The following is a 23,495-nucleotide window of genomic DNA, read 5'->3' as shown; positions in this document are numbered from 1 at the left end:
ATCGAGAACAGGAGCAACAGAGAAACAGAGAGAGTGTGTGGCAGCGACGTTTCAGATCGTTACACTGACAAGAGTCACATCCGTTTCTCTGTGTACTTATGCGTGTACGTGCGCTGCCAGGTATTCTGCACGCGTCTCCCAGCGACACGCCATCCTTCAACGTCGAAACCACCCTCTTTAGCTTCCGACTAACCCCCCGAACCGACCGTTTGCGACAACCTACCAGGCACTGCGTACAACCGGTTTGCCTTCGGCTAGCGTTCGCTTGCGACGACTATGCCGCGTGTAACTGAGGGTAATGACGAGACTTGTCCGTGTTGTATCGTTTCGAACCGGCCTGTTCGTTTCGCGAATCTCGTTCTCCTTTCGTTGCCGACGACTTTGTTCCGGACCAAATGCTCCTGTACAATTGAAAAATCGCCGTTGCACGTGAGCACTGAGAGACAGCAGTGGCGTCGAGCGATGAGGTACCGGTCTTTGTGCCATTTTCTAGCATCTGGTTTTTGTAAAACCGATGAATTATCGCTTGGAAGCTAATCTAGAGGAAAATAGCTGGTCGAAACGAGCTTTTAAAAGTGGAAACTGAGGATGTTCATGCAGATTTGTGTCTTCTTAGACACAGGTAAAGGAAAGCAGCTGGAGCAGAGCTTTGCATATTTTTGCATGTTAGGTGCACAACGTGCGTTGTTGCAACTTTGAATTTCCTACAAATAAGAAATATATTGTATAAGCATATTTTGACTAGAAAGTTTTTGTTATTGAAATAACAACATATGAAGTTGTTATTTCAATAACAAAAAATAACTAAAAAAGTTTTATATCTAATAGTTTCCATGAATTAATTAAAAGTTACTTAAAAGAAACATGTAAATTATTTTCGTCGCCATTGAAGATAGTTGAAAAAGTAATCAGGAAATGTTGATTTGAAAATGTAAATTTGCTGATAATAAAAACAAGTTCTTCCTAGACTGTTTTGCAAAATATTCCAATATCATTTGCATTTTTGTGGACCATCGATGCTTGTTTTTGTAATGTAAAATTATAGTCAGCATTAAGACAACCACAACATAATGATTTTGAAGTAATCCCAAACGATGGAACATGAATGTTTAGGTACAGATATAGATTCGTGTGTTATGTTCTTATATTTTAAATAAATATACAAGTGGCAAACGTAAGTGGCAAATGTAAAAATACGGTTTGTGGAAAGGAAAATGTGAAAGCTTTTTATTTCTTATATACATACGTATGTATGTGTAAGTAATAGGAGACGAACGACATATATAGCTAATTCTTGTGTTGTGAAATTGCTCGGCTAGTGTGTAAAGTTAAATGTCTAAAATTTTAAAAAGCAATTTTTAATTAGGAATAGATTCAATTAAAACAAAATTTTTAATTTAATTCTAAGATATCGATTTTTTATTGAAAATAAATTCAATTGAGACTTGTACTTTTGAATTTTGTAAATTTAATCTTCTTTTTCGTGTGTATGTATAATGTGGGAGCGTCTAATATGCGTAGTTAGTATATGCAACGTACATGTTGATATTACACATTCACACAGACTAAACATGCCAAACACATACACACACGCAATTTAAATGCAACAGTGCAACCCCTCTGTAATTATTTCGCCGGAAATTATTCTAATGCTGGTGGCACGCTTTTTATTTTAAAAGGGCGATAGAACGACTATAAAAGAGAAATTTTTAATGTAACGTTGTAATAGAGAGACGCCAATTTTTGAATCCATCGTGATTTTAATTTAACAAATCTATTCAACCCCGTAGAACCAGTCAATTCTTTGCGCTCCATTTTTTTAGCGTAAAAGTACGTTGCGGAAAAAGAGATCTTTACGAGATAAACTAAAAGGCTCTTCCTACCAAAATGACTGCAAGATTATTTTTCACAAAGTTATAACGTTGCTTAATGGTTCAAAGAGCGACAATTTTTTGGCGAAAATTTAACGCTTGTCCGATTTACCACACAATACATAACAAACGTAATATTCTTAGAAATCATCGACGTTTGTATTTTTATCTAAAGTGTACAGTTTAGAAAAAGGGAAAACATCTTTCATACTGTTTTTCGAAAAATCAAATGAATTTCTCCGATAATTACTTGACAACAACAACGAAGTATTAGCATTAAAAATATATAAGAATTCATAACTTTAACAGAACTACCGATAGTTAACACGAAGCTATTTTTACCAAAACCAGTGAAAATGACTGGTCTTTAAAAAATACGTAATAATAGAATATTTTTATATTTATTGATTTATTACTTTCTTACAGAAGCAATTTAATGTTATTTAATAGGTTTTTGGTATTATTAATCAATTTGAGATCCCTAAACGAGAGTTGACTCATTTATAAAATTGTAGAACCAATCATTTTGACTGGTGTGGTATTTCTAGTGTTAGCATCTAGCGTGTTACGCCGGGCGACACTCTACCTAGGCCAGCTCACACACTGCGGGCAAGATGACGCGTTTTCTCGCGACCGCGTCTCTCCGCGATAGCTCGAAAATACATAGCGATCTAGCGATCGATCCAGAATTTTCCTGATAACTCATATCATCATATCGAATGATACGCAGTAAAAATTTGAAAAACGTGTGGGAAGTTGTACAAAACGAGGAAATTGGTTAATTGGGGTTCGATAAACAGATTGCAGGACCCTTTTACATTTTGACTAGTATTGGTATAAATAGTCTTCATACAAAATTATTTTCAGTTTGAATACATAAAAAACAAAATAAAATTCATTATATTATTCTTTTAGTTATCGTTGAGAAAGCCATTACATCATTGCAGAAAAAAATATCATGAAGTAGGAATTTTAAAATAAAATTGCAAAACCGGTCAATTTGATTGGTATGGTAGTTCTAGTGTTAAATTTATTAATAGCTTGTAGATATTACATTGTAATAAGAACAAAATTAAATTAATATTAGCTATTCTTAATTTACACGATGAAGTAATGGAACATTTTCTTATGGTATTTCTAATCTACCGACAAAACTTTCTCGCAACATTACACATTTGTACGGCTGGATTAACGTGTATAAGGTTTGGGAGCAGAATAGCGAAGTACCAGAGCTTTCGATGTATAATGCAGGTTAAATTGGTAGATAGGTTAAAGACCTTGGTTCTTCAAAATGTTCATCGATCCGAGCAGAATAACTTAAGTTCCAAAGTGATGAAAGCACTCTTGTATTCGATGATGGGTATGATTATATTGAATATGTAACACTTTGAACACGAACGATTGATCTGATAGACGGATCCAATTTTCAACTATACAAAGGAAATATATATCGAAAGGTAGAAGATAAAATATTCGCCTGAAAACGACTCTTATGTCATTTCTAAAAGGCACGTTATTTCAACAATTTGATTATTTAAACATCATTCAGTGTCTTTTTAATTTTTTTTTTTTTTGGTTTATTTTAGTTTATTTTAGTTTTTGGTTTATATTAGTGTAAATGTTGCTGCAAAACACCCAAGAAGGAATAAATAAATGCATAAATAGAAATGAATAGACTATGTTTGGTAAAATAAGACAGAAATTAAAAATAGATTTTACCGTAACCATTTTAAGTTCGGAAATTTTTTAAGGTTTTTAACGGGAAAATGTAATGAAACTAATGAGAAGATTGATACGTTTCTTAGAATTTTCATCTGCAAAATCAAATTAATGGTCAAATTTATTCCAATTTGGTCAAATGTCAAATTTCTGAATATATGAATTACGATGTTTTTAATGCTATTTTGAGTTCGAAGAAAAATTAGAGAGCTCTAAAGCGTTTGGACTTCTAAAATTGAATGAAGAAGTTAATCTTTTCGTAAAAGAATATGTAAAAATTTATAATGTTAAGAGCGGGAAAATATCCGATTTATATTATGCACAAAATATAGTAACCGATTAAATATTTTTGCTTTTAATAGCGAGTCCTCGAAATTATTACGAATATTTCATAAAAGTTTCAAATGGCAAAGTAATAATGTGCATTGTCTTACGAAAAAAGTTTGTTCGAGTTAACATTATTATACCGTGGACAATGAAACTTTTATTACTCAAGATGGTAATTCAGATGGCCATTTTAAAAGCTTTTCTTTAACTATTTCAATTTCATTTCAATCCGCTGAAAAATCGAGTCTATTTCTAACCATGAAACGGAAGTGGTGACAAATTCACTTCTCATTGCCCGCGCTGAAAGTCGATAAAACGACAATAGGATCCCGCTGTTATCTTGTTTGGTAGAAAATTGACAATTACGCGCTTTTGCGTATTTAATTTGCGCGATTCTTCTTTGCTTCTAGTACGCACGGCATAGAAATGTCGGTTTTGCGGCTTTATCCTATAAAAGGTTAATTAAAATCTTTTAATTAATTTAAAATGTTTAATTAATCTTGTTACACCCTTTGTGATATGATGCTACGAAAATAAAATTTAGAAATAGTCCTTTTCTACGTATATAGAGTAAATTCAATGTTCTTTGAATGAAAAATGGATAAATTTTTTAACGAATCTTTCATTAACGTCCATTTTCACGTATTTAAGTTTAATTTAGCGAATAATTTTTCACTAACGAGTTTAAAATTTTGGTTAGAACTTAATAAAAAAATAATTTATTCTTTCTTAATAATTCATTTCATATTAATAATATCGTAACAACGAAAAATTATATTACGAAAGCTTTGTGAACTAGAATATGAAAATTACAATTATACGAATGATTGTTATAAAAATTAGAACCATATCTATTACTACTCTGAGCAAAAAAAAAAAAAAAAAAAAAAATGGGAGCAGGAAAAAGTTGCTATAGTATTAATGGACAAAATTTTACTACATTTTCATATTAAAATTTGTATTCTCTGCTGGTCGTTTTACTTTATGTATTTAATCTGATGCATTTATGGAATTTTTCATTATCAATTTTTAAGTATTAAACAGTTTGCAGTAGAAGAAACTAGATATAGTATCGATGTATATTTTATTAAAGTAATTTAATTCATATTTATTATAAATTAGAGCCTGAACAAATTTGTTTTTTTTAGAATATAAACTAGAAATTTTATTTTTAATGAATTCGTTAATAACGAGCAGATTTTGTTTTAATTAACATCGTTTCATTTTAGAAACGAGCAAACTCTTGCTAAAATAAAGAGGCCGAAGGACAACAGTTTTTCGTGTTTAGGAGCGTGATTTTCGAGATACCTTAAGATCTCGTTATAAAAGCACAAACATTTCATTAAAGCAGTTTGCTGCGAGTTTCGTCGTAAAACTTGCCCTCTCGACAACCATTCATCGACACCAGACTTACTCTATGTACATCAGACTTGAGATGTGTACACCAAACTTGATCTATCTACACCAGACTTAATCTACACCAAAGTTGATCTATGTACATCTGACTTGATCTACGCCAGACCTGATTTAGAGTTGGTCTGCGCCAACCGTGATTTATGTACACTGGACTTGATATATCTACAGCACACTCGATTTACCCCAAACTTGATGCACATCATATTTAATCTACATTAGTCTTGATCTATTTACACCAGACTTGATTTATCTACACCATATTTGATCTATTTACATCAGACTCGATCTACCCCAAACTTGATCTACATCATATTTGATCTACATTAGTTTTGATTTATTTACACCAAACTTGATTTATCTACACAATACTTGATCCATTTACATCAGACTCGATCTACCCCAAACTTGATTTACATCATATTTGATTTACATTAGTCTTGATCTATTTACATCCGACTCGATCTACCCCAAACTTGATCTACATCATGTTTGATCTATATTAGTCTTGATCTATTTACACCAGACTTGATTTATCTACACCACATTTGATCTATTTACATCCGACTCAATCTACCCCAAACTTGATCTACATCATGTTTGATCTACATTAGTCTTGATGTATTTACACCAGACTTGATTTATCTACGCCACATTTGATCTATTTACATCCGACTCGATCTACCCCAAACTTGATCTACATCATGTTTGATCTATATTAGTCTTGATCTATTTACACCAGACTTGATTTATCTACACCACATTTGATCTATTTACATCCGACTCGATCTACCCCAAACTTGATCTACATCATGTTTGATCTATATTAGTCTTGATGTATTTACACCAGACTTGATTTATCTACACGATCCATTTACATCAGACTCGATCTACCCCAAACTTGATTTACATCATATTTGATCTATTTGTACCAGACTTAATCTATCTATACTAGACTTGATCTACACTAGACTTGATGTACACTAGACTTGATCTACACTAAATTTGATTTACCCCACACTTAGTCTGCACTAAACTTGATCTACACTAGACTTGATCTACATTACATTTACATTATATTTGATCTTTCTGCACTATACTAGATTTACTCCAAATTTAATCTACATCTGATTTGATCGTCACCAGGCCATACAAGATTTCATCGATGACGACATCTGACCGACACTAGCTTTAACCAACGGCAGTATTAACCGATAACGATAATGATCGAAATATTCTCTAGGTTGAGAAAGTTAGGACGCAGGCTGATATAACGGTAAACCAAACTCGTAGTTTGCTCGAATTTGCTAGAAACAATTGATTAAACTCTGTGTCGATCGTTCAATCGATCATACTTGCTGTCGGTTAAGAGACGGTTTACATCAAAGCCTCGTGAAAACTACGGTCAATTCACGATCAATCAAAATGTTCAATCAAAATTTTAGCAAGGCATTCACACTAAACGATCAGGTACAATGAAACCCCGTTGCAATCTCTTTCATTCTTATTCGTTCACTTTATATCGATCCACAATTTGCCAGATGTATCACAATGCTTTTTGTGACTGAAATCATATAATTCGCTGCAATTGCGTACAAATTCAATTAAACTCTCGTTCTCCTTGCTCTTTTTCGACTGTTGATTGCGGTTTTGATCGCTAGGAAACCGACGCCACGGTTAAGAAATTCTCATTTAACTTAACCGAACCATCTGCTGTGAATGCTTTCATCGGATTACGTGTAAGTGATTTTCACCCTACTTTTCTCACTATACTATGATCGCTACTGTAAATCAAACTTTAACCAACGACAGTCTTAATCGATAGCGATAATAACCGAGAGGAAACTACATGCATATTCTGTACGCGGACAAAGCAGAGAATGCAGTCTCGTATAATCCTCTAAATCAAAGTTATACTCTGTTCGAGCTTGATGCAACTAATTGCTTAAATTCTGTGCAGGGCATTGTTGTTGTCGGTTAATACTTTGATACTGTCGTCGGTTAAAGCTGTTGTCGGTCAAAGTTATAGTCGTCGATCAAGTCTGATATGTGTGAATTGTTCTCGGTAAAAACAGTCGGTGAAATGTACATCAGTGATTTCAATGGAACTGTATACAGACGTACGAATTAATCTTGCTACGAGTTTTAATTACATTCAGTTCTACCGACATCTCCAGCACCAGCTGTGAGGACCATCGGAAATCTCTCTGACATGCTTCTTCAAGTACGTAGATGTATCTGCGGTCGACAGGTGGTGGAATCGATAGCTCGTAGAGGCTTCTGCCGTGCAGATTCACAATCACATATCGATGACGGCGTCCCTTTTAGCGACCAGTCAATACATCGGAAATAAATTGATAACAATAGTAGCACACCGGTGGCCTTTCTATCTATGGACACGTCTCAACTCTCTTTCTACTTTATATCTCTGCTTCCTTTTTCACTAGTATCGGTTACTTGCCTCTTTGTTCATCCGTCCGCCTGCTCACCTTTCTCTTTCTCCGCTCTGCTCTCAAACTGCACTCCCTTTCCCCCTTTGAACTTGGCCATCGTCCTGAATCTCTCGCTTCGATTCTTGCTTTCTCAACCGTCTTGCCTCTCACACTCTCGTCATTCGCCATTCGATTTTCTCAATCTATATCGAGGAACAATGGGAATTGTGTCGTGTCGAAGTCCCCTGATAACTGTCGCTCTTTTTATTGCTGCGAAAATGGAGACTGCAGTTTAATCTTACTACAGTTCCCCAACTTTTATATCTCAATCTCGCTTTTGTTTTAACGAACAAGGGGATTTTTAATGCTTTAGGGAAAATACTGGTATCGAATCGAAGCAAGGAATCGCGTGTACTCGCGCAGCTTCTTTCATATCGTTTGCAATTCACGAAATTTCTTGTCCATCAAAAGGACAGACCAGAGGAAGGTTAATGCCGCTATAAGTTCGTTTGCATTTTCTAAAACAGGTTCTTCTGCTTTATCATCCTTTGCAAATCGATTAAACGACTTATTTATCTTACTAGGTCAGAAACTTTTGTGCTTTCATCAAGAAATTCGGTACATGTGTATTTTCACTTTTTTTTAATTTAGGCAATTAATATAATGTAACATAATAATAATAATAATGTAATTTCAATCATTTAAAACATCTTAAATCCGAACGAGACTATGTACTAATTTTTGCTACATCATGATTACTATATTTCACGTACACACTAATAAATAATTCTTTTAATAGACACTCATTATGTTCGTTTCTCTTGTTTCGTCGTCGTTGAATAATACAATTATAAGCAATATTTGTCGTGTAAGTGTTCACTGCAGCTAATGTAATTACAGTTCTATGATAAAAATAAAATTATTATCGAATAGTATTTATGGGAAAGAGCTCGCGTGGTAGATTCTAATTTCGTAATCTTCAAAATTAATAGATTTTAGTAAGGCACGAACAATGTTCTAATTATGTTGTTCTGGAAACCGTTAGTTAGTGCATTGAACTTTGAAATTGGGTAAGAGATATCACGTGCCAACAATCGCTTCATTACCATACATGCCTATTTCTAAACCACAATACGCCTCATTGGGCGCAATACATTGCCACGTTACAAATATCTCGTTCACGTTCATGGCGATAATTTTATAATTATTGGTTTCTGAATCAACGATTCTACAACATATGCGATTTATATGACAGCATTGTTAGAAATGGCAAATTGTTGTAATAGAAATTATTCTGAATCGAATGGCATCATTCGACAAATACATATACCAACGTAAAACGTATTCGACAGAAAGAAATTATTTATATGAGAAGTTTTCGTGAGAAGTTATATATATCGACGTATGTATATCATCGAGTGTTTTAACAAAGCCTTGCAGCAGTTCCATCTCTGTCCATTTTTCTTCAAAATATATTTTCAGATTGCGGTCGAACGTCACTTGCAATAGCAATCTCTGACGTGCTATATCGACAGCATTTTATTTATTTCACTTTCCTTACAGATAAAACGTATTCTAGTCGTTCGTCTAGTGTTCACCGTGAAAAACAACTACGATTAACTCTTTCAACCTTCGATGTATTTTTACGAGGTTTAATTAATTAATTAACGAATGAAAAATATATCTATTTTAGGTAAAACTAAGCTGACATTTTAATAAATCCAAGTGGTTGTATAGGGAAGACATATAAATATGAAATTTTACAGGACACAAAATATACAGAGCATAATATATATTCAAACAAAAATATTTATTAATAATTGATAAAAAATGGTCTTTTTTAAGTCTGGAATCGTTAAGAAAATGAAATCTAAATAAAAGATACGTATAACAGTGTATTTATTTGTAATAAGGATTATTGTTTAACGTTTGATATTACTTTACTGTGGGAAATGTACTTGTCAAAATTCCAACTATGTTCGAATAAAAAATAAATTCTTTTAATAGACACTCATAGTGCTACGAGTTATTAATTAACAAATGGCACATATATCTATTTTAGGTAAAACTAGGCTGACATTTTAACAAATTGTCTTCCCCATACAACCACTTGAATAAATATATAAATATGAAATATCAGAATCATCTTTTATAAGGTAAAAATATACAGAGCATTATATATATTCAAACAAAAATATTTATTAATAATTGATAAGAAATAGTCTTTTTCATATACTAAAAAGAAGAAACAATTGTGGAATCGTTAAGAAAATAAAATCTAAATAAAAGATACGTATAACGGTGTATTTATTTGTAATAAGGATTATTGTTTAACGTTTGATATTACATTACTGTGGGAAATGTACCTGTCAAAATTCCAAATACGTTCGTATAAAAAATTCGTTCGTAATAAAAAATAAGTTCGTCCCTGACTTTCATCTCTGATAACCTACTTACACGCAGTTGGCAATAAATTTGGCTAGAGCGCATGCAAAATTTACCAACACGTTATTTTATCGATCTCTTCACACCTCGACTACAGTTACATTTTCCCAAGAAAGCCTTCAGAGAAAAAATTGACAAGCCGTGCGTTTTTATGGGTTGACTATAAAAAATCTCGTTTCGGGATATGAAATTGGTGTTTTATAATTCACAGAGTGAAAATTCCGATTTAGCTATCTTTACATGATTCACAGCAGTTTTATTTGAGTAAATATTTTTTTAAATCTTGATTCAATAGACACTATTTTTTTGGTTTTAAATTATCTGACGCTATTTTTTATCTCAAATATATTTTGGTAATAGAATAGTAAAGTTTTCAATAGAAAATTATTACACAATTATTATACAAGCTGGTTCACCTTAATGTCGAATGTCGAAAAAATATCGAAGGAAAAGATAAACGTTCTGCATTTGTACGATTACACTTTTCTAGGCTGGTCAGTGGTTTTGCATACAAAAATAATTAAATCGTGATTTCGTCGATTGCTACGAATTTTCTTTCCAACCCATAAAATTCTATCGATAGGAACGTTACTGAATTATCAAATTTATTAAACCTTGTGTAACTTAATCGCACAGACATAATTTTCAACAAATATACGGAAAATAACTCTCGAAACAAATATTTATCTAGAGAAATAAGATTCATTCAATATGTTAAATTATAACAGTTTATACGTAGGTCTGTAATTAAACGAACCCCCATTGAAATTCAGAAATAAATCTCTTAATTCCCATGAAAGAGAAAATATTTCTGTCTATCGTCGCTTTTTGTCATTTTCCGCCAATTTGATCAATTATTTTGTTATGCGGCATCTGAATATTCATACCTGACAGTTCTTTGTTATTCGATAATTTCGTATCTATTTTAAAATTAGTTTGCTCGCAATTACGTTCAAATGTAATTACTTGTTTTGGTGTGCGTTCGTGAATAATTCTCGTGGGTTGTAAATATATCGTAGAAAATTTGAATAACAAGCAGTGACACACAGCAAGAAACATAGGAGAACACGTGTGGAATTAGTAAATATTCATGACGCATACAGGTGAAACAAACAAATACGTATTTGACCACGTGGATGTTTATGATCTACAGAGCTGAGTCGATGGGCCAGCCATTTTCCTCATCATCAAACTACGAAAATGAAACTTGAATTTACGTGTTTGCGGCAACATTCTGCAGCCAGGTCAAAGAAACCAGGAGTGTCCTTGTTTTCGCGAGTGAAATCGATAAAACCTCTTGCACGTTCAAGCAATTAACTACGTCGCTACTTCCGCAATACATTACACGCTTTGTTTTCATTTTTAACAAAAGCATGCAGGTACTTAATGCCCCCTAACGCTGTAATACGATGACTTTCTTTCGTGTAAACGTATTTTAGTAACTACATATGTACGCAGACAATTAAAATTTACAAAATATTAAAAAAAAAAGGAGAAGAAATGAAAATAGATCTTTTATTTACATTAAATGTTCTAAGATTTAGGATAAACATAATTGTAGAATTTAATTAATTGATTAATTTAATAGACAGTGAACCTAAAAAAGGCAATTGTTGTAAATGTTCTTCGTTTGGGCGTTTTTTTTCTTTTTTTTTCTTTTTTTTATTTTTTTTTTTGCTTTGTCTAGGACCCCACACTCTTTGGAGAGTAGTCGTTCAAATGAAACGAATGTTGCACATTTAACGTTAAATGTTTCTCGGCTAGTTTGCCCAGAAGTGAATTATTCGATACACTTGAAAATTCGATTGGAGAATTTCGATATTTATGAGTTAGGTATCCATACTGAAATATGTATATCATCGCATCGAATATCGATAGAAAATATTGATATTTGAATTGAAAAGTATCGATATTCGAGACATCGCCTATCGCTAAAGAATAAAGACATGTAGAAAAAGTTACAACATCTCTGTTACGCTTTATTTTCAAACTTGTCTCGATCTAAACTTAATCTTGATTTAGAAGACAATAAGAAATAAATAAATAAGTAAATAAATGTAAATAAAACATAAGTAATAGGTATACATATTGCAGCATATGGAATGTTGTTTGTTCAGCTAATTCAGCTAAACGTTCCAAAAAATCATACACGCGATTAAATTATATCAATACCTCTGCCATTTGCATCTTTTTGTTATTTTAAAAGGTATATCTCTTTTAATACATTTATTTATCATTCCGTTCTCCATGCAATATTAATATTATTAATTATATTAATTATTATTCAATCAAGTATATTCATAAATCTCACTTACCTGTTATTAAATACAATTACTGGAAATACTACAGAGGTCTTTGAACTTATATCCCAGAACTTTTATCCTTCAGGCGTATATAATATGAAAATAATTGCAATTGGGTAAATTTGCGTTTTTACATTACGTTGGAATTGCAAGGAAACGTTGCCTCTGCCATCGGATAGAAATTTTTGCAAAAGTTAAAAGACGAGACCGTATGATGTTAAGAAGAGAAAATTGAAGTGTAATCGTTAAAGGCAAATGTATGAATGCTTTCTACACGCGGTAGCGTAGTTGCTCGGCAAAGAGAATCTCTGATTGGATCTCCCACGAAGAAATTCCCAGGGAAGTTTCGTCCGCGGGCCCCTGCGGCATAATTGGCCACTAATTAATGGCCGCAGGGCAATCGAATTTCCAGCAACTTTCTCCCTTCGCGGGAACCCCGAGCACAGGAGTAAGCGATATGACTGCGTCGTTTTCCCTTCAAAGATTAAATTATGCTTCCAGAAAATGAAGTCTTGCTGGAATAATCTATTACATATTTTTTCCCCTCGATATTTCATATAATTTCATATAACTATATCCGTCAATATACTCAACTTTCTGATTAATAATCGTGCAAGGCATAGCAAATATTGGATATCGTTTTCTTATAATATTGACCATTCGTTCGTTTATTTGCAATCCATTTATTAGAATTATTATTGATAAGGTATTTTATAGGACAGAAATCGTTAATTTAATTTTATGCTTTTCAATTTAGTATTTGTTAAATCACGTAATATTTCGTGGTACTATCTTTCCGTTTGTGTCGTAACAAATGGAAATTGGTTTGGACACTGAGTTTTCGAGTGATGGTCGACACAAACGATACGGATGAAACAATAAAACACGTTTGAATTCATTCGCGTTTAAGCTTATTTATGCTGTTGCTCGATTGCGTGAGTGGGATTGATGAAACAATTCTTTCTCCTGTTGTTTCATCGTTAATAATTATAATGCAATCTTGATAAATTGGATCGATCGAAAAATTATAAAATGTAACGTGGTAAAGGAAATTATCGAAATTGTGTAACACTTGTATAAGGTTTTAAACACTTGTTTAAGGTTCTCATTAAATTTGCTAGTAGTCATTAGAAACTATAAACTAAAATTTTTATTAAATATTAGGTGAACATTATACATAATTTATTCCTACGTTACAGAAGAATTGCTGCATCTTTACTTTGCACACTATACAAATCTTTGACCAATATCAGATATTAAAATATTCGCGTTTTTAATATAAATGGTAATTATTACACGTAGGAAAGTATCAATAAATTTCTACGATAAAGAAGAATTGCCTCCATCTTTACTTTACATACTATACAAATCTTTGACCAATTTCAGATATTAAAATATTCGCGTTTTTAATATAAATGGTAATTATTACACATAGGAAAGTATCAATAAATTTCTACGATAAAGAAGAATTGCCTCCATCTTTACTTTACATACTATACAAATCTTTGACCAATTTCAGATATTAAAATATTCGCGTTTTCAACATAAATGTTAATTATTACACATAGGAAAGTATCAATAAATTTCTACGATAAAGAAGAATTGCCTCCATCTTTACTTTACATACTATACAAATCTTTGGCCAATTTCAGATATTAAAATATTCGCGTTTTCAATACAAATGGTAATTGTTACACGTAGGAAAGTATCAATAAATTATATATTAAATTATAGTATGTATCTTCGATCTATTTAACATAACGTAGTTTGACGAATATAATTGTTATAAATCATTTAACTTTTTACGATGATTCCTATAAATTTTTTCTAATTACTGGTACAATCTTTCTTGTTATTCTAATACATCTTTTATGCACAGATGCTCACATAATAATTGATTTCTCCACTTAAACTTCCACAATAATTATAATTAGATGAAAAGTATGAAAAGGACTTCGCGATCATAATATTTAATTTATCAAACTGTATAGAGTGATCATTACATCTCGATATTATGATCGATTGTAACGACAAAATTTCTATTTAATTTTCTCAAATCCCGATCAAGCACAATTATCCGTTTGAAATTTTGAAACGGTGTCGCAAAAATCGAGACAACGAATACGACAGCTCCACTGTACGAGCATTTTACGAAGTACAAATATTATGTACATAGCATGGATTTATAACGTTGATCCATAACCCGACAATTCTATAAGGTACAGTAAAGGGAAAGGAAAAGATCTCGCTTATGTGGCTCGATTTTCATAAAATATGTATACGCATGTATCGTAAAATCTGCCAAGACGTAACAATCGAGCGAAGCACCTAAAGGTAGATGCTTTTTCCTGTCCGCTTGTTACCAGGAAATACGTTCCAATTTTTACTATATATCGGTTGACTAGATCTATCCGTAGCGTTTCTAAGTTTCTCGTATCCCTGCGACTGCTTCGTCCTCTGGGGATGTTCCCTTTTTCACGCGAGATCGTGAAATCCCGCCCAATTCCCGAGAACAATTTTCTGCCTCGATATGTTCTCGTATACAAGACACGTGTGCTTTCTTTTACATGTGAACTCGATGTCTGCCACAGGCTGGGTAAACGTATGCGCGCGAACATGTTTGTCCGCGTCAACGGCAGTGGAACGTAAGAAAGATTGCGTCGATAGGCAACGTGTTATCCCGATAGATCACATGGATATACGGTATTCAGTTCTTCCAGTGAGTTTTATCTGGTCGCAAACATCATGCAAATTAGATTTACTCTTACGATCAAATTACATTAGATACTTGGGTATACTTGTGATTAGATTGCGGCTATTTGCGCAAATTCATATTTTTATGAACGCAACGAGGCAAATATAGAATCTAAATAGTCTTCTGTTTTATTCTTTATATATTGCAACTAACATCTCATTTGGAATATTTCGTATATTTTTGTATATTACATTATACGTTCTGTGCATTTTTGCGTATTTAACACTAGAACTACCGATAGTTAATACAAAGCTATTTCTACCAAAACCAGTGAAAATAACTGATCTTTAAAAAATACATAATAATACAATATTTTTATATTTATTGAGTTATTACTTTCTTACAGAAGCAATTCAATGTTATTTAATAGGTTTTTGGTATTATTAATCCATCTGGGATCCCTAAACGAGGGTTGTCTCATTTATAAAATTGTAGAACCAATCATTTTCACTGGTGTGGTATTTCTAGCGTTAGCATCTAGCGCTCTGGCGATTGATCTGGAATTTTCCTGATAACTAATATCGTCATATCGAATAATACGCAGTAAAAATTTTAAAACGTGTGAGAAGTTGTACAAAACGAGGAAACTGGTTAATTGTGGTTCGATAAACAGATTGCAAGACCCTTTTACACTTTGGCAAGTACCAGTCATTTTGAGTAGTATTGGTATAAGTAGCCTTGGTACAAAATTATTTTCAGTTTGAATACATAAAAGACAAAATAAAAGTCATTGTATTATTCTTTTATTATTTATTATCATTGTGGAAAGAAAATATAACATGAAGTAGGAATTTTAAAATAAAATTGTAAAACCAGTCAATCTGACTAGTGCGGTAGTTCTAGTGTTAAATTTCATACAAATGCATAAATATTCGCAGCCTATTTATGATTCAAAGTATATCAAAACGTTCCTGGTAAAGTTAAATTTTTCAGAGAATCGAATAATTCTTTCTTTTTCCAATTATTCAACCACCAGTTTTGCGAGTTGTTAGCGAGTCAAGGACGCGATTTAAAGTTTATCGTACAGTTTGGTAAGCGTGTACTAGGTTTTGCGCTGGTTCATTTTAATATGCTCCTTGAGTAACAGAAGGTAACATATTCCTTGAACTGCTTTACAAATATTAATATTATATGCACGTGAGAACAAAAGTTTTTGAATAAAATGTAACATTTTTCTTCAGTCTCCATTCTTATTCTCCAGCATATCTTACAAGAAGTCACCACTAAATCTTTCATATTAGATTTTATTTTAAAGTTGCCAGTATTTGATGTTCCATTAATCGATGTTCTACTGTACCAATTTAAATACTTAAATTGTACGCTTTGTATTCAATTAATATAATTACAATTAAAACAAATAACAATAAATACAATTTTAATTTAATTAATTTAAATAACTAAAGTGTACACTTTTAATTCTATTAATTATGGGCGTTTCATGGCAACAATTTCAGTATGCTGTAAACATTGTTAATAATCGATATGCGATGGATTGACAATTATAGTATAGTTATATAACTGATATGTAATATACAGGGTGGTTGGTAACTGGTGGTACAAGCGGAAAGGGGGTGATTTTACGCGAAAAAAGAAGTCGAAAATATAGAATAAAAATTTTTCGATTAAGGCTTTGTTTTCGAGAAAATCGATTTTGAATTTTCGCTCGGTACGAATACTTTAAAACAATCGAATACGTTAGAAAGTGTTCATAGAAATTTAATTAGAAGAGCAAAAGTATGTGTTCGACAGAATGGGCAACATTTTCAGCAATTTTTGTAATAATAAACTTTATGATTACTTCATATTATTTCATTATTTATTCCTAATATCCATCGAGACAACGATCTACAGTGAGATCCGTTATAACGAGATGTGATAAAGTGCACGCGTACCGAGCGAAAATTCAAAGTCGATTTTCTCGAAAACAAAGCCTCGAACGAAAAATTTTTATTCTACATTTTCGACTTCTTTTTTCGCGTAGAATCACCCCCTTTCCGCTTGTACCACCAGTTACCAATCACCCTGCATAATTATAGAGAGAAGGTTTAATGATATCAAAAAAAAAGAATTACGTTCATTTAATTAGCTATTTATATTATTTTGACATTTGCTCGGCGACTAACTGAAACCGATTATCGCAATGATTCAATGTCGGAGAATGTTTAGATGATCGACGCTCAGTTCGACGCGAACATTGAAGGCTGACACAAGTCCTCGACAAAGGTTTTCACGTTTTATCTCCTACATAACTATTACAATAAAATAATATAACAATTGAATATACAGGGTGATTTATTAGCACTCAAAAGCTGATTGATAATATGTTAATAATTTTTATTAATCGTAGTATTTAAAAACCGAATATAATAAGTACAAGACACGATAAACATAACTGCGGATATACAAAAAAATGATAAGATAAAGAGAATAATTCAAATTTTTGTGGAAGATTGCACCACTGATATTGTAAACGCGTGGAGTGTATTTTATCTTTATCGTCACAAATTCTATTCATAAATGAAAATTGCGAGAAAATAACAAGACGAGAAAAGATTTAATTAGTCTGTAACACGTCCTTTACTTAGCTTGCATTATTTTTTTTTTTTTTTTTTTTTTTTAATTCTACAAAGTAGAAACGACGCCAAGTATCAAACAGTTAAATAGCTCGGTGTAGCCTTCGTTGCTTTTAATTAATAAATAATAAACTTTAAAATGGTCATGTTTACCGGTATGTACTGAACAAAATTACAAGTTACTTCGGACTAAATTTTATTTTACTAATGTTTATTTTCCAGTTTCATGTAAACGTATTTCTTAAAGGTGGCAAAATTAACAAACAGCTGGGTACGTTGTTTGAGAATAATTTTTTAACGCGATGTTTAATTTAAATTCTCAAAACTATCGAACATTATTCGAAACACGTTGTTGTTTTCTAAATCTAATGTGCTTTTTAAAGAGAAACAATAATATGGTTATATTTTTTGTGTTGGCTGTTTCAAGTCATGGTACGACTACAAACTGCGATGGGAGCCGAAGGAGTACGGTGGTGTTCACATGTTACATGTGCCATCCGACCACATATGGCGGCCCGACATAGTCCTCTACAACAAGTGAGTCTGTCTGCTGTTTCTTTGTTCCATATTCTAATTACATCTTCTATAGTTTCACATTACATACTCTATACATATAGTAGTGGCACAGCATGCTGCCGAGAGATTGAAATCGATTGGGTGTTCATTTCTTCGACAAATCGACGCGTCATTTTCACTTTGATCGAAATCCCGAAATTTCCTGGCAAAAAGAAGCACCGAGACCAGACGAGATCGAAAGAAGATCTTTTGTTATTGTAAAACATCTGATATTTCCAGCCTCGTAAAGAACGAGCAGGAAGAAGATGAGAGTTTCTAATTATTCGACCTGAAGTTATCTTTTAATTAATATTTACCTAACATTTGTTCGCAATGTAACGAGATACGAAATGAATTTAACTCGGTGGAAATTTTTCATCTCGCAAGGGACGAACATCAAACTGAAGAGATCAAAAGTTTCTGTAAAAAGATATTAACCGGCTAATACAGTGTACACTGTACACGTTCGTGCACACGTCAGATTATGACAAATTAACGAAAGGAGAAATGAGCGTCCACTCGACTTAACAAGAGAGGTACCATCGTCGTGCATATTGCATTTCAAAGTAGTACAGTCTATTTGATGTCGGAGTGCATCTCATATCGCGACGTTGTTTCGAAAGTTACGGAAAAATGTGAGGTATCGTCGACTCGAAGATTTTCAAATTTAACTTCGAACTTTCCAGTGCGAACGACGAATGAGATTCATCAACGATTCTCATCCCATTTCGGCGTTACTGTTACGTGTACCCTATCCGACGTTTGCCAGAGTTGCTGGTGTTCGTTTACTTAGAACCGAGAGAACTAAATGTCACGATGTGCAAAATAAAAAAAAATACCTTTGATCGAATCGAATCTCGTTGATATCCGTATTATTCGTGTTTGCTCGCAGTGCATCGATAACGAAGTTGTGGGATTAATACGCTTGATCGGAAGCTTATTTATTTGAAATGCTGTTGCACGAAATATCGCTCAACATTCGTTGTTTCAGTTGTCTGAACATTTTATTTAAAAAAAAAAAAATAGGTTCTATCTTTCAAACTATGGGTAATTTTAAAGCAACATCGGTAGATAACATTCGATACTATTCTTTAAGTTATTTAATCATGATTGATTCATAGAAACTAGAAGTACAAAAATTTAATGCCTTTTCGGTATTCTAAAGATCTTCCGAAAATTTCCGCGATTCGATTTGCCTGAAATCTTGAAAGTGGATTCTTCGTAGACAAAAACAGGAGAAGGACTTTGGCGATTCGAAAGTTAAGTCATTTTTTTTTTTTTTTTTCATTTTTCTAAACATAAGTCGAACCTCCTCTTACTTCCATTTCGTCCTTTTTGTATGTTTTGTATACCACTTTTCACACTCGATTGTTGTTTTATGATCATGTTTTGTGAATCTATTCGATTCAACGTTTTCGAAATATCATGATATTGGTTTTTCGGCAACAATCGTGTGGCTGTTGCATTTGCACTTTGCGCCAACGTTTCGTAGACATTGCAGTCTACTTCTTTAGCGTAGCCCTGAAACTGAAGGTTTCCCACTGTCTTCATTTATACTGCGCGATGTTCCAGTCGGCTGATCAAACTGATGACTGAACTCGCAAGTATAATTGGAGACAACGGGACCTGAAACTCTGAGTTTTAGGTTTGCTCCGAAGAAGTAGACTGCAATGTCCACGGAACGTTGACACGAGATGCAAATGCAACAGCTAAACGATTGTTCCCGACGAACAGTATCGCGACGTCTCACCACAGTGAAAATTCTCAAAAATCTCAAATTTCAGAAATTTTGCCAAACAATTTTTCGATTTGTACTTAGTGTTTGTTATGGACCAATTAACTCTGAATTACCAAATATAATGTAAATATCATGCATTTGTGACTTACAGTTATTCAAAAAATTGATCGCACGTACTCAGATCTTAAACGAAATTATCTTCACAGGGAACACACTAACAAAACTATGAAGACTCAAATTATCTATCGAAACACTTATTGTACCATTCGTATCCGGAAATTGAATTGAAATAAGAAATGTAAACTGGTCCAGGAGCGAAGCAAACTAAATAGCCGCCACTTTTGAGCAACACTCGTTCGCTTGTATCGATAACACGCTAATAAACGAGAGACGGTTTGGCCTACGTTCAATTTTTTGATTCAATGTATGTCAGAAAACAACATCGCACATCGAAAAGCACAGGAAAAATGAAGAAACGTTAAGAAAGTGTCTCAACCTTCGAGTTGCCTAAAATCCTCTCTTTTTATCTAAAAGGAAGCCATTTTCAAAGCTTCGCCTAAATCGAAACACGGACAAATTCACTTTCGAAAGAAGAGCTTGAACACCGAGGCAGCAAAAATTAATAAATAAACTAGACAAATTAGATGAAATTAATTTATTGTGACGCGACTCTCGGGACGCACACGCTATTCGAATTAGCCGATGACAGAGCATATCTGTCAGTCGCGTGAATCCATAAAGTTCTCGTACATATAGCGCTGTAGGGAAGGAACTGATTATCAGTGCAATATTGAAATACCCATATATATATATATAGATCATTATTTTCCCATTATCGGGACATTTATGTAGCTCGAAAACGCCGCTATTATGCAGCTATCATCGCTACCAGGCACTGACCCGATAATACGGATATCGTAGATTCGCGCAATTCGTTCACGCCACTGGCCTGAATCCGTCTATTCTATGAACGGATGTCTCTCGGCGAACACCAAAACGATCGGTAAAGAAAGAAAAACGAGGAACGATAAATAAATTGAAACGGAAGGTGAATTAAGCCAGCACTGGTTCAGCAGTTTCGCAATTTTCTTGCGTTCTAGTCCAGCACATATTTGCGTAACTTTTGCCCTGTTCGCTGATAAACGAGCCAGAGCCCAAACGAGCTTGTTTCACTCCTTTTCCCTCGGTTTTTGGCTCGTGTTCGACACTCACGGCGAGCTCTCGATGTAGTTACCGGATAGATTATTATTCATATCGCATGAAACATGGGCGCTGCGGCGAATGTTCGTGTAAATGGTTCTTGACAAACGGGCCGAGGTCACGAGAGAAACGTTTCCGCTCGTTCAACGCCGCGGTAACTTCCGACGCTGCCGCGGATCTCCTTTGATTATACGCCGCAACGTTTACGGTCTCCTCGAGATTCCAACGACTGCACATCCACGGCTAATCACTGTTTTTTTAAGCTGCGTCTGGATTCGCCGATCGTTCAGATTAACGCGACACGAGACGTTAACATTTATCGTGGTTTCGAAACCCGCGCCGAATGATCGATATCGTAAAATATATATCGAGGAAACAGTCACTTTTTGCGCGTCTATTTCTTATTCGTAGCGAGTATCGATTCGATTGAAATTACCACGATTAAACGCAACGGGCGTGTCGTAATTAACTTCAGTTTTGAATTCCATGTTGTTTTGTGTTATATTAAGCGTTGGTTTAATAAGGTGGGTATATGAAATTAAAATATCTAGGATAAGAACTGAACAGGTGTTTGGTACTTTGGTATTTTGAACGAGGTTGGATCGCGTGGAAAATTAACGAATATGAAATGGGCCCTTATTTCGATCTGTTAATGAAGAAACGTTTTGAGAAACAGCAGCACATTCTATATTTCTATGTGTATGTTTATTAATAAAAGGTTTATATATTTATCATTAGGAATACGTGAAGGAAAAATTATGAATATAAAGGTTGTCTTTCACTTTACGATAAATTATTTTAAAACGAAATAATGTATCGTCTAAACTGAATTCAATTTTAGACACATTTATTTATCATTCAGTATCAAACATACTTAATTTACTTACTATATACTGAATTGCAAACGTACTTTGTACTTTTGTTACCTTTAGGTTCTATGTGTTATATGAATATGAAGCATTTATATGTATACCACAATGTTTCAGTTGTAACGTATTATTGAAGCTTCTGAGAGATACTAAATTTTTATAATATTTCTGTAATGAATTTTTCATGGTTTATTAATTCAATTAATATCGCATTACATATATACCAGGCATGTTCTCGTGGACAAATTTATTTCTAAGGAAGTTTATTTTACAATGAGCATTTGTTTAAAAAAATAAAATTAACTCGCTCTTTTTACAACAGCAAAATTACGTACTTAAAAGATCATGGTTGAGAATATACAAGAGTTTCTATCAGTATTACAGTTTCTTCTATTTTCAATATTATATGCAATGTTATATGTTGTAAACATTTTCTAACTTTGGTCATTAATGTATTTTTGTGGATTTATTATGCATTCAATTTATTGTAGTACATATCAAGAATAATGACTTATTATTAGACGAAATATTGATTACAATACGAATATTAATTAATGCAGCTGTACAAATACTCTATCTGGATAATCAACTAATTTAATTAACATTTTTCTGCATACTTACATTTATTACTGTAGGTATCTGAGTATGATAAACGGACATGTATCCAGGTCAATAATATATTTATTCTTTCTGTTAAAGAACTAATAGATTCTTGCAATTTGTGCTACAGGATATTTGGCAAGTTGTTTCAGCTGTTGAGGATATCGCGTGGATGTCAATCCCAATTGGTTTAACATTATTACAAGAATATATTTATATTTGATCTTGCGTCAAAAGGATCTGAATTGCTCCTTTTTATCGTCTTTCAACTACACTGTCAGTGTTCAGTGTGTTGGCTAGCGCTTTTGGCTTGTTTATGGCTCTTAACTTATACGTGCCGGATATTCGCTGAATTCTCTCTTTTATGGCGAAGATTTGAACATCTTCGCGTATTTCTTTATTTCGTACGTACCAAAGTACGTATGTTGTTGTGTGAAGTACGATTGATCGCAAGGTTTCCACTTTGGTGGAACCACGACCAAGGTTTATGACTTTCTGCCGCTGTGTCCGTAATTGTTGAACGCCATACGTCCACATTGGTTTCATTATGCTTTTACAGATTAGTAGCCTATTTTCTATGTGTTGTTCCTGTGTACTTAGTTTGGAACGGTGGTTGGTTAACCAGTACATGCCTTTCCCTTTAATCCTCACTCGTTGTATTGTTTAATATGTAAGATTTAATTAAGATATAATTA

At 33.3% G+C, this 23,495-nt stretch overlaps 1 protein-coding gene across 13 annotated transcripts in view; it reads left to right on the top strand.

Moving 5' to 3' along the window:
• LOC100648987 (acetylcholine receptor subunit alpha-like) overlaps positions 1 to 23,495 on the top strand; it is a 430,373-nt gene that overhangs the window by 128,446 nt on the left and 278,432 nt on the right. For 10 of the 13 annotated variants that reach the window (XM_048409564.1, XM_048409559.1, XM_048409563.1 and 7 more), the window contains one exon: positions 18,266 to 18,375. The exons of 1 other annotated variant lie outside the window; for it this stretch is intronic. In XM_048409564.1, coding sequence (XP_048265521.1) covers positions 18,266 to 18,375 — 110 coding nt within the window. Of the gene's footprint in view, positions 1 to 18,254; positions 18,376 to 23,495 lie in introns of those variants that run through there. 2 more of the 13 variants (XM_048409570.1, XM_048409568.1) reach the window with 1 other exon arrangement.

Source organism: Bombus terrestris, chromosome 10 (genome assembly GCF_910591885.1).
Source record: "Bombus terrestris chromosome 10, iyBomTerr1.2, whole genome shotgun sequence".
In the NCBI taxonomy this organism is placed as follows: Eukaryota; Metazoa; Arthropoda; class Insecta; order Hymenoptera; family Apidae; genus Bombus; species Bombus terrestris.
Note: the sequence above shows the minus strand (reverse complement) of the source record. Positions and strands in the feature narration are given on the sequence as shown.